Below are 13,062 nucleotides of genomic sequence, written 5' to 3' on the forward strand. Positions count from 1 at the left end.
CCTTCTTCCACGGGCAGCATCGAGGGCCAAACTGTCCATGTTGAACACCATGTCTAAAATCCGGGGTCAGGTGAAGAACCCCGGCTACCCCCAAGCCGAGGGCCTGCTGGGAGAATGCATGTCCAAGTATGGGAGAGATCTTGGAGAGGAGACTAACTTTGGTAAGGTGCATGTTGGGACATATGGACACTTTGCTGGGTTTGGTGTTTTTTTAAGTGCTCCATACTTTTTTAAAAGGCTTTTTCAGTAAAACTTCAGTCAGTAGTTAAAGCTTTTTTACTGCCGTTTTCAAAGCAGATGACATGTTGCTGCCCTACCAGGAAGTTCTGTGTTTCCTCAAACAGACACTGTGCCCCAATCGATCGCCAGGTGCCGCTTGAATAAATAAACACATTCCTCTGGGAGAATAATACCACCACATCTTGTGGTATCTGTAAAACTGGCTGACTATGTTTCCATGCACTAAATTAGTCTGATTTCTCAAATAATTCTGCACAAAAGAAGCATTTTACAACCCATAAAAACACCTTAACCTGATCTTGTTTGGCTTTTACAAAGCTGGACTGCCGCTCCTAAATTATGCAGGTCTCTCAAGTGGGCGGGTGTGCCGGAGGGGATCCTTTGTATCACGCATGCGCCAGTCTCAACGCATGGAATATAACCTTGAAGAAGATCCCGATTTAGACCAGTCTAGTACCTGCACTCTTCTACTACAAAGCCACGCTGTTGTAACACGTGGCTTGGCATTGTCTTGCTGAAATAAGACGGGGCCTCCATGATAATGTTGCTTTGATGGCAACATATGTTGCCCACGCATTTGTTCACAAAGTGGTGACCCTCGCCCCATCCTTGTTTGTGAATGACAAAGCATTTCATGGAAGCTGCTTTTATACCCAATCATGGCACCCACCCACCCACCCCCAATTAGCCTGTTCACCTGTGGGATGTTCCAAATAAGTGTTTGAGGAGCATTCCTCAACTTTCTCAGTCTTTTTTGCCACTTGTGCCAGCTTTTTTGAAACATGTTGCAGGCATCAAATTCCAAATGAGCTAATATTTGCAAAAAATAACAAAGTTTTCCAGTTCGAACGTTAAGTATCTTGTCTTTGCAGTCTATTCAATTGAATATAGGTTGAAAAGGATTTGCAAATCATTGCATTCTGTTTTTATTTACGATTTACACAACGTGCCAACTTCATTGGTTTTGGGTTTTGTAAAATAATGTAACCTTTTGAAGTGCATCGATGCGAGAGAAAAAAGGAACATTGATTTATTTAAAAAGGTAGCGACGGAAATGGAGAATGCCGGCTTCATTTGGACTGCTGAACAAATACAGGAGGGGTGGAAGTGAATGACAGCATGTATGGGCAAAAAAGAAGGCGTTGACAAACTTCTTTATGCTGCATTTGTGCACTCCAAACCGAATTAACAAAAACTGTATTTCACATAACACATGTAAACAATACAAAAAATTCAAAAAACGGACTTGCTTCAGCAGCACAATTCTGGTGCTGTAGTTGTAGGAGATGTCTCAAAACGTCATCAGGAGTCCCGACAAAACCCGAAAATGGAAGTAAATGCATATTTTACGAAAAAAAAATATTTTGCTAAAATGTCGTAAAAAAATTCAAAAAAACGGACTTGCTTCAGCAGCACATATCTGGTGCTGTAGTTGTAGGAGATGTCTCAAAACGTCATCAGGAGTCCCGACTAAACCCGAAAATGGAAGAAAATGCATATTTTCCGGAATTTTTTTTTTTTGCTAAAATGTCGTAAGGGGGGACCCTTACATCCATCCATCCATCTTCTTCCGCTTACCCTTACAAAAAATTCAAAAAAACGGACTAGCTTCAGCAGCACAATTATGTTGCTGTAGTTGTAGGAGATGTCTTAAAACGTCATCAGGAGTCCTGACAAAACCTAAAAATGGCAGACAATGCTTTTTTTGGGAAAACTTTTTTTCACAATTTTTTTTTCAAAAAAACTGACTTGCTTCAGCAGCACAATTCTGGTGCTGTAGTTGTAGGAGATGTCTCAAAACGTAATCAGGAGTCCCGACAAAACCCGAAAATGGAAGAAAATGCATATTTTACGAAAAAAAAATATTTTTCTAAAATGTCGTAAAAAAATTCAAAAAACCGGACTTGCTTCAGCAGCACACTTCTGATGCTGTAGTTGTTGGAAATGTTTTAAAACGTCATCAGGAGTCCCGACAAAACCTAAAAATGGCAGAAAATGCTTTTTTTGGTAAAACTTTTTTTCACAAAAAAAATTGAAAAAACAGACTTGCTTCAGCAGCACAATTCTGATGCTGTAGTTGTAGGAGATGTCTCAAAACGTCATCAGGAGTCCCGACTAAACCCGTAAATGTAAGAAAATGCATATTTTCAGAATTTTTTTTTTTTTGCTAAAATGTCATAAGGGGGGAGACCTTAAAAAAAATTAAAAAAACGGACTTGCTTCATCAGCACAATTCTGGTGCTGTAGTTGTAGGAGATGTCTCAAAACGTCATCAGGAGTCCCGACAAAACCCGAAAATGGAAGTAAATGCATATTTTACGAAAAAAAAATATTTTGCTAAAATGTCGTAAAAAAATGCAAAAAAACGGACTTGCTTCAGCAGCACACTTCTGATGCTGTAGTTGTTGGAGATGTTTTAAAACGTCATCAGGAGTCCCGACAAAACCTAAAAATGGCAGAAAATGCTTTTTTTGAGAAAACTTTTTTTCTCAAAAAAACAAACATATAAGGTATATGTATATATATATATACATATATATACATATAAAGTAGTATGCAGTCACAAATGGTCTTTTCCTTTAGATTTAAAACTCCTTCCATCAATCCACAGTCTTATTGATTGAACTTTGAGACATTTGAAAGTTTTCTTTCCATTCTCCGTCCGAAAATTCCTTCAAAACAATTCTCTCCCATGAGTCTTTGCTTGGGACCTGCATCCGCTCTGAGATCTCCTGAGTAGTGTCATGTTTGTGGCGTAATCTATGACTATTTCTTGATGCTGTCTGCATCAGTGTACGGGAGGCACACGGCGTATGGCCAATAGTCGCATTGAGAGTGTGCATGGACACTGGGACTTCACTTGCAGGTGTGAAAATACAAAAAAACTAACTGTTTGAGAAATCAGACTAATTTAGTGCATGGGAACGTAGTCACTGATAAACCTTTGTACAAATGTGGGCAACAATCTGTTATACAGAGATCCTACAAAACAGCAGCATCAGAGCTCGAAGGGAAGATGCTGAATATTTGACTTTTTGCCTCCAAGGGCCAAAGTGAAAATGGGCCAAACAGTGATTTTAAGCAAGTGTGAGGAGCCCTATATCACCTTATATAAGGTAGTGGAGTAGTAGTTGTCACATTCCACAGGTGGTAAATAGTTGGAGATTCTGTCTCTCTGCTTTTTATTGTATGTGAGACTGCAAAATAAGCCACCATAAGGACAAATAAAGCACTTTGATAAAGAAGGTGAGAAACACTATTGAATTCAAGGAGGAAGTCATAGCAAAGTACGCTTAGCTCTCCCCCTCCCCTCCACCCTTTTGTTAAATGTTCATTTACCCATAATTTGTATGTATTTCACATTGTTTTATGCATGTAAAACTATAATAATTATCTATAACATGTTTTTTTTCTTCTCTGCCAGGAGGTTATGTAATCTTTTCCATTATTGTCGATCGGTTAGTTACCGTAGTTAGCAAAATAACTCAAATAGTTACTAGTGGATTTTCAATGAACTTTCAAGAAATGTCTGAAATGGGATAAGGAACAACTGATTAGCTTTTGGGCCTGATCCAGATCATTTCAACTATGTTATATTAATTGTATGTCTCTGTGTGTGAGTGTATCTCGCCACCCCCGCAGAGAAGATGATAGATACCTGACAAGAGGGTTCACTCCATTTCTTTCAGTTATGTAAAGATAGCTCACAAAGTTATAGGTGGATTTAAAAAAAAAATGGAATTACATTTTGGGACTGATCCGGATCATTTCTATTATGTTACCTTACGTTTCCGTTTTGAGCTTTAACTTATGTGTGTATGTTTGCAGGCCCGTCTCCTCTCACACAGACAAACAAAGATAGTGGTTGAATGACAAGAGGCTTCACTCTTGTACTTTCATTCCTCTATAGAGAGCTCCAAAGGTTATGGGAAACTTTTGATGAAACTTTCAGTATTTGTCAGAAAAGGGATAAGGATCCAGAGCACGATCTAGATCAGTGGTCCCCAAACTACGGCCCCCCAGCGTCCAAAATCCGGCCTGCGGGAAGTCCCAAGTTAAAAAATTTTTAAATTTTTTTTTGTATTATTATTATTATTTTAAATTAGTCTTTACTAGTCCATTTTCTACCGTCTCCTAGCCACTCAGGCAAATCATATTGTCTAAATATGCATTTTACCATCGATAACATGACATGCAGCAAGTGCGCTCTTTAAGTCAATTAGTGCGCGAGGAATATATATGTATGAATACATACACTACCGTTCAAAAGTTTGGGGTCACCCAAACAATTTTGTGGAATAGCCTTCATTTCTAAAAACAAGTATAGACTGTCGAGTTTCAGATGAAAGTTCTCTTTTTCTAGCCATTTTGAGCGTTTAATTGACCCCACAAATGTGATGCTCCAGAAACTCAATCTGCTCAAAGGAAGGTCAGTTGTGTAGCTTCTGTAACGAGCTAAACTGTTTTCAGATGTGTGAACTTCATTGCACAAGGGTTTACTAATCATCAATTAGCCTTCTGAGCCAATGAGCAAACACATTGTACCATTAGAACACTGGAGTGATAGTTGCTGGAAATGGGCCTCTATACACCTATGTAGATATTGCACCAAAAACCAGACATTTGCAGCTAGAATAGTCATTTACCACATTAGCAATGTATAGAGTGTATTTCTTTAAAGTTAAGACTAGTTTAAAGTTATCTTCATTGAAAAGTACAGTGCTTTTCCTTCAAAAATAAGGACATTTCAATGTGACCCCAAACTTTTGAACGGTAGTGTATATATATACACACATATATACACATACATATATATATATATACATATATACACATACATATATACATATATATATATACATGGACATATATACACACACACATATATACACATTTACATATACATATACACACATAGATTTACATATAATATATACACATATACATATATATACTGTATACATGGACATATACATATATACATACACATTTACATATACATACATACACACACACATTTACATATAATATATATATATATATATATATACTGTATGTATATATATATATATATATATATATATATATATATATATATAGTGCGGCCCCCAGCCAAATTGTTTTACCCCAATGCGGCCCCGGAGTCAAAAAGTTTGGGGACCCCTGATCTAGATTCAGGATTTTTTCTTACTGTGGGAGGATAGTGTGCTCTTTGAGTACTTTTCTAGTTGCTGTTTTGGGAGTCAGGGAAACATGGATTCCATTTGTGATGTTTCTCAGTGTGACTTGTTAAAAGCATGTGTGAAACAAATAAAACCCAATCATTTGTTTTGGGTGGAAGAATGCATAAATTATATTTTTGTTATTAAAAAGCCTGAGCCCTAATAAAGGCCTAATACACAAACAACCTCTCGGCAACTGTATGAGGAAAATATGGCAAATGTTGAAGCTTTGTTGTGTCAGTGAGCTGTTTGTTGACGGCAGTCTGTTGTGGTTCAGGCGGTGCCCTGGTGGACGTGGGAGAGTCCATGAAGAGACTTGCAGAAGTGAAAGACTCGCTAGACATTGACGTCAAACAGAACTTCATCGATCCATTGCAAGGCTTCTGTGACAAGGAGCTCAGAGAGATACAGGTATGTGGATGGAGATGCTCTGGGAAGTGGAATTTGGTACACAGAATCCCTAATGAAATGTTTTCTTTGATGGCAGCACCACCTCAAGAAACTGGAAGGTCGCCGCCTGGACTACGACTACAAAAAGAAGCGCCAGGGCAAGATTCCCGAGGAGGAGATCAGACAGGCCCTGGAGAAATTTTACGAGTCAAAGGAAGTGGCCGAGACGGGAATGTACAACCTGCTGGAGACCGACGTGAGTTTATTGGTGTCAGGTGCGAGGCGTGTAGTTAAGTCTGAGGCTTGTGGCGTGTCTCGTGTGTGTGTGAGCAGATCGAGCAGGTGAGCCAGCTCTCCTGTCTGGTGGAGTGCCAGCTGCAGTACCACCGGCAGGCTGTTCAGTTCCTGGATGAGCTTTCTCACAAGCTGGAGGAAAGGTGCAGTAATGAAAAGATCACACACAGTTTTGCAGTACTCCTTTTTTATGCAAACAAACAAAGAGACTGTACTTCTTCCCTGTAATGTGCATGCCAGGCCAGTAGTAGGCGATATCACTTGTAAAAAACAAGCAAAAAAAACCAACACTCACTATGCTCCCAGCTGTTTTTTGAGTAACATCCTCTGCCGTAACTTCTGCATCCTTTTAAATGAGGAAGTGTTGGGAGAGTGGCCGTGCCAGCAATCTGAGGGTTACTGGTTCAATCCCCACCTTCTACCATCCTAGTCACGTCCGTTGTCCTTGAGCAAGACACTTCACCCTTGCTCCTGATGGGCCTGGTTAGCGCCGTGCACGGCAGCTCCCACCATCAGTGTGTGAATGTGTGTGTGTGAATGGGTGAATGTGGAAAATAGTGTCAAAGCGCTTTGAGTTCCTTAAAAAGGTTGAAAAGTGCTATACAAGTACGACCCATTTACCATTTGTGTCTGGACTTGTGCGTGGTGCTGTATCTAACACACGTTTCATGCATTGTCACAATGTTTTGTTTGTGCAAATGCTGCATTTTAAAACACCCAAGAACTGCTTTTAGTGAATAAAACCGTTGAACTGCGTTTTTTTCCACAGGGTGAGTGTGGCCGCGTCCCGACCGAGACGGGAATACACACCCAAGCCCAAACCTCTGTTTGACTTTGGAGACGACAACCACTCAAATGGGGGCTACTCCACTTCAATGCCTCCGCCCCCTTCTCGTAACTCAGGTGAGGCACTCTGCAGGAGTTTAACTAAAACGTTATAGAGTGGAACATGGTTAAGACAGTCTAATTGCCAGCAGGGTTGCAAGTTCGATCCCAGCTTCTGCCATCCAAATCCCGGCCCACCTTTGCTCCCCTTGGCACTTACACTGGTGTATGAATAATGTGCAGGACTCCCTTGAAAAAGAGATTCTTAATCTCAATGGGACTCTCCTGGGTAAATGAAGGTTAAAAATAAATACATCTAAAAAAAAAAATGTTGCGCCCCCTATGGGTTGCTGTCATAATGCTTTTCAATACATGACATCCTGCTTACCAAAAGCGGCCCACTCGGCTCACTGCAATGTTTTCAACGTTTTATAGTCATCAGATAAATGGTCAATGATTTATGGACAATTAGTCCCACTCTTTCCCATGCAAAGACGTTGTCCCAGATGGCAGCCATGTTTTTCGACCAATCTTGCTCAACAATCAAACATGATTTTTGGATTAGGTTATTTAGGGGACTCTCTAAAGTGTGCACCAAATTTTCTGGCCATTCAGATATAGCTGTGTGAGAAATTTCAAGTCAGTCCAACATATGTTTAATAACAGCATCGCCATGGGGTGTTTTTGTTTGAAACACAGTAGGGGTGCAATGTTCTGACATTTCAATTTGTTTTCAAAAATTGTAAGATTGAAAACATGCTTTGTTTCCTATGCGTCACTCTTGAAAAGGACAGAAAAATATCAAATTATGCCAACTAGTTTTTTGAAAAGAACAAAATGTGTGTTTGAAAATTCAGAGTATTAAAAAAAATGTGTATAAAAATTCAGTGTTGAAAGATTTGTTGCTTCAAAAAAGCAAGACTAGCTTGCTGTAAATTAAGACCGAAGCAATCAATCCTGTCTCAGAACCAGCCAATGAGGTGTCAAGTTTGAAGTCACGTGACACGTGTCTTGCAAAACAGCATAAAAATGGCAGTTATCTGGGCTACCTTGGCATAAAACAACAAAATAAACATTTCAATGCGACCCACCGGATGTTTTCAAACTATAGAAATGACTCCAAGGGTTAGAATCTGCACTTTTGAGTGACATACGAAGCTCTGCTTCATGCAGATGAGGCACGAACAGAGTGGGCGGGGCTTGTTTACACAGCAAAAAGCCGCATGTGTCAGACGGAGGCAGATTTCTACAGAAAAGTGATATTTTTCCAATAATGGGGATGTTTATGTTTCGCCGTGTTTGTTGCATCTATGTTGTTCTTGCTCAATGATAAAATATGTCGATCAAGGAGGTGGTCTGCAGTAGTAGATCAACGTTCATATATTTTATTGTTCATAGATCACACCGTGTGTATTTTTATGTACATTCTGACTGTCATATAATTCAGTAAAAACCTAAAGTTAATTCCGTTTTTGAGATGTTCTGTTTAGTTCTTTACTGAAAATACATTCAGAATGTACAAAAAAACACAGAATGTGGGATTTATTATATCAACTATGAACAATAAAACCCTGAATATTCAAAATATTTGAACGTTGCACCTCAGCTTTCCAGACCACCGTCTTGAGTGACAATTTTTATAATAGAGCAAGATCAACAACAAACACGGTGAAAAATAAAGACAAAAGGGTAAAAAACCATCCACTTATTCGATATAATATCACTGCTCTGCAGAACTTTGTTGTAGAAATCCGCCTCCGTCTGACACTCGTGTTTTTGAGGTCTGTGCCCTGTCTTGTCTGCCTGGAGAAAAGCTTCCTATGGTCACCGTAGTAACCGTATGTCAGATTCTAATAACCATTGGAATCGTTTCTCTAGTTTGAAAATATCCAGCGGGTCGTATTAAAATGTTTATTATTTTGTATTATGCCTGTGCTTCTCAAATATTTACTGTTATGCCGCCCTGGAAGAAAAAAATATTTTGTGCCCCCCTCTCTCCATTGTGACTATAAATAGTATAGTTTGTCTATATAACATTTTTATAACTATACCTCTGCATTAAAGGAAACATCCCGCCGAGGTTACAGTGAAGCCAAGTGCTACATATGATTCATCATATTCTGGTACGGCAATAAAAGCATGTTCCCGCCCACACTATTTGAGAAGGACTGTATTATGCCAAGGTAGCCCAGTTAAAACTGCCTTTTTTATGCTGTCTTGCAAGACCCGTGTCACGTGACTTCAAACTTGACACCTCATTGGCTGGTTCAGAAACAGGATCGATTGCTTCGGTCTTAATTTACCAGAAGTGTGTCTTGCTTTTTGAAGCAGTGAATTTTTCGACACTAAATGTTTAAATAGTGAATTTTTATACTTTGAAATAAAATGTGTTAGCAAATGCATGTGTTTCAAAATTCAATGAAATTGTCAGTATAATTTGATGCAATAAAAAATTAAATTCAGTCCACAAAACTCAAACGCAAAGAATTCAGTGTCAAAAAAACACTTTTATAATATAGACACAAATTAACTGCCATAGAAAAAGTATAAAATAGCCACGAAAACACTTCCACACATAGCCAAGGATGTCTCTTTCTGTAGAAGAGAGCTGACAAACATTCCAGTCATTTCCAACATGATTGCACAAGACCTGCATGAGTCATGCGCTGCAAATATGTCAGACACATTACAAGTGTTTACCTGTGTGTGTGTGTGTACACGCGTGTGTTTTGGCCGGCCATTGTCTGACTGACCTTGTTCCTCTGTCCTGTGACACCATCAGAGCCATCATTTCACTCCTCAACCTTGTTGTTTGGGAAGCATGAGTCAAAGAGGGCGGAGCATGAATTTCTCTTGTGGTCTTGCGGCGTTTGCTGTACGCACGCACACACGTTTTGCAGTACTTATGTATGCTTGTGAAACATAGGAAGTCAAACTCAAAGTTAGTTCTCAAAGGTTTTGAAGGTTCTCGTTGCATGTGGTGTAACAAATCCACTTCCTGTTAACTGACTTTTTAAAGCTTAGCACATCCTGTCAATCATCTTTGGATTTCAACAAAAAATATGCAATATTGATTTTTCCATGACATCCTAGTGATGTGTCCCTTGAGTCCATATCAGCTAGTATTTTCTCACGTTTGTTGCTTTTTAAGAATATCAAGAATAATAAGCTTATTTGTACAAGTATTTTTATTTTATTGATATAGAGCTAAGTCTGCCACAAGGTGTTTGAGGTCAAGGTTAGAGAGTTTCAGATTTGTTTTAAAGTAGTGAATTATTTTTTAAAGTTGTGATTATATTGAGTTGTCTTGGAAAAAAATGTATTTTGATTTGGAGAGGTGTCTGATTTCAAGTTGTTTGAGGTCAAAGGTCTGATTGGCATTCTGCTGCAAAGCTCACAGGTTGTGTTTCATTGTCAGAGCAAGATTGTGCTACTTCATCCAACGTGTTTATTAACCAGTCTACCTCAAACTTTTGGAGGTAATTGTTATACTTTAGCGCAAGAAGTCACTTGACTTTAATGAGACAGTGGCAAGTGTCTTGGGGACAGACAAGTTAAATTAGCCTATTTTCAGGTCTATAGAGTGTAGCTGTACCACGACCCCAGGGACAAGCGGTAGAAAATGGATGGATGGGCACTACATTTTAGAAGAAAAAATATTTTTCCATATATAGCCAAACCAGACTATAAGCTGCAGATATATATGTTGTGAAATTAGTTATTTTCACTGAAATGTTTTGTAAATGTTTATTTACATTGTTTTCTAACGGTGCCCGTGATCAAACAGAAGTCATGGTACATGAAGTTAGCTCTCCAATCAGCTAAACAGACTCAATAACTCCCACGGTGATGTCTTGGTGAATTTACTGAGGAATTTGTTGAAACGGAAACAATACCAAAAAAAATGCAGTCGTAAGTTAATACTAACAGACGATCGTAAACGTGTATATTAGCTAATGCTAACAACACTAGCTTGATTCACATTACGATAGCACATAAGAATTGTTTTAGTTATATTGTAAAACTAACAAACATTGCCTGGTGTCAAGTAGAACCTATGCAAGTAGAACGTTATGGGACGACTAAAAGACTTGTAGTTCCGGTTTAAAGCATTAAACAGAAGGAAATACTGTGGTACATGTACCACTAGTGGTATGCCAAATAATTTAACACAATTTTAGTGTTTAAACTGTGTGTAATATAACAGTATCCAAAAGTATAAAATATACTTGATAAATAAAACTTGTACCTTGTTTTTATTGAATATGTAGGCCTACTAAGCTACTGTACTGTATTTTAATGTTGGTCATTATGTTTGGTACTTAGAGAGCCAAGTGTTTTTGGAGGTGGTACTTGGTGAAAAAAGTTATGTGGGCTCTGTACCGAGGATGTCGTTGTGGCTTGTACAGCCCTTTGAGACACTTGTGATTTAAGGCTATATAAATAAACATTGATTGATTGAACCTTACCCTGCAGTGAGCAAACTCGTCCAAAAGATGGCGCCATAGCATAAACAACAATGTCATTGCTTGTTTTCTGTAAACGTGAAGAAAAATCCATAAATTAGCTGCATCGTTTTATAAGTCGCAGGGTGCAAAGCGTAGGAAAATAAGTTGTGGCTTGTAGTCCTTAATTTATTGGCAAAATATGACTCTTGAATTTCGCATCATAATTATCCCCTCAACTCCCCCAAAATGGATTAACTCGCTGGAATAAAAGAGACAATATAACATACATACATGAACCTGATGCATGTGAAAAGTGCAATATATTTATCCTTACAGTAACCTATTTATTTATTTTATATATGCATCTTATTGCTTTTTTATCCTGCACTACCATGAGCTTATGTAACGAAATGTCGATCTTATCTGTACTGTAAAGTTCAAATTTGAATGACAATAAAAAGGAAGTCTAAGTCTGTCTAAAATATAATAATATTTTAAGCGTGGTATAACTCTTTCATGTGCAAGAAGTGCACATCCCAAGCTGACAGTCAATGCTACACAAAGACTGACTTTGTTGTTGGACAATTTGTTTAGTTTGTTTGGATCAGATCAGTAGCAGTGGTAGAGTTGGCAAAGGCAACATAAGAGATGACACCAGTAGAAACCATGCAGTCATAGGATGTTGCACTTTTGTTGTCATTAAAGCACTGTTGCAGCTAAACATTCTGACCTTTCCACAGCCCCCGAGCAGCCCAGCTGCAAGGCACTGTACGACTTTGAGCCGGAGAACGAGGCGAGCTGGGCTTTCCACGAGGGCGACATCATCACGCTGACCAATCAGATCGATGAGAACTGGTATGAGGGTATGCTCAACGGCCAGTCGGGATTCTTCCCCCTCAACTACGTGGAGGTGTTGGTTCCACTGCCGCAGTAAAGGTAGGTAGGAAGGAAGGAAGGAAGGTAGGAGAGGAAAGTGAGGCTGCTCCACACTAGAACCACATGGACGACTGACTCTTCACCTGCAATTTGATCCACCGAGCTCAGGTTGCAAGGAATACTCCCCCATTTCAGTAATTCAACGATGCCACCTGTTGGCCATTTTGAGAATTACCTTAAAAAAAAAATTAGAACCACATGACACCAGTTAGCCTACCGTGTCTTTTTCAAATGTTCTATTTTTCTAAAGCAGTACAATATTCATTTCACTTTCATTTCATGTGTGTTTAGTAGAGCTGCTTACTGGACATGTGAGAGTTGCACCTCCATTGAGATTGTGTGTTACACACCTTGAAATGCAGCCGTTGCACCACTTTGGTCACTTAAAGCAGCCACGTCTTTGTCAAAGTCCATTTCAACCACACAGTGCCTAAAAAAAGAAAGAAAGGGACGACGCTGCTGGCAGCGATTCACGTCTTACTATCCCTTGTCTTGTCATAATGTGAAACTGTGTCCCATTCTGTCCCTCACTCTGTGAATTTATAGATTTTTTTAAAGTGTTTGTTACATCCTGACCTGTGCTCTTAAAACATGAATACGGACTTTGGGGATGTCGCCTAAAAGTGAAAGGGAAAACATCAAGGGAATGTTTAGACTGGGGGAGTGTTAGAATCATCTTTTATCAGTGTTTTGTCCGTATCTGACAC

General features: G+C 39.0%; 1 protein-coding gene across 2 annotated transcripts in view; it reads left to right on the forward strand.

Annotated features, from left to right (window-relative positions):
• The window catches only part of sh3gl1b (SH3-domain GRB2-like 1b), a 32,218-nt gene extending 19,156 nt beyond the window's left edge, over positions 1-13,062 (forward strand). Inside the window, exons 4-9 of one of the 2 annotated variants that reach the window (XM_062039297.1) lie at positions 18-161; positions 5,740-5,873; positions 5,950-6,108; positions 6,186-6,289; positions 6,916-7,049; positions 7,124-7,346. In XM_062039297.1, coding sequence (XP_061895281.1) covers positions 18-161; positions 5,740-5,873; positions 5,950-6,108; positions 6,186-6,289; positions 6,916-7,049; positions 7,124-7,203 — 755 coding nt within the window. In that variant the 3' untranslated portion in view covers positions 7,204-7,346. Of the gene's footprint in view, positions 1-17; positions 162-5,739; positions 5,874-5,949; positions 6,109-6,185; positions 6,290-6,915; positions 7,050-7,123; positions 7,347-12,159 lie in introns of those variants that run through there. The other variant, XM_062039296.1, reaches the window with a different exon arrangement.

The sequence above is a fragment of the Entelurus aequoreus genome, linkage group LG27, assembly GCF_033978785.1.
Source record: "Entelurus aequoreus isolate RoL-2023_Sb linkage group LG27, RoL_Eaeq_v1.1, whole genome shotgun sequence".
NCBI lineage: Eukaryota > Metazoa > Chordata > Actinopteri > Syngnathiformes > Syngnathidae > Entelurus > Entelurus aequoreus.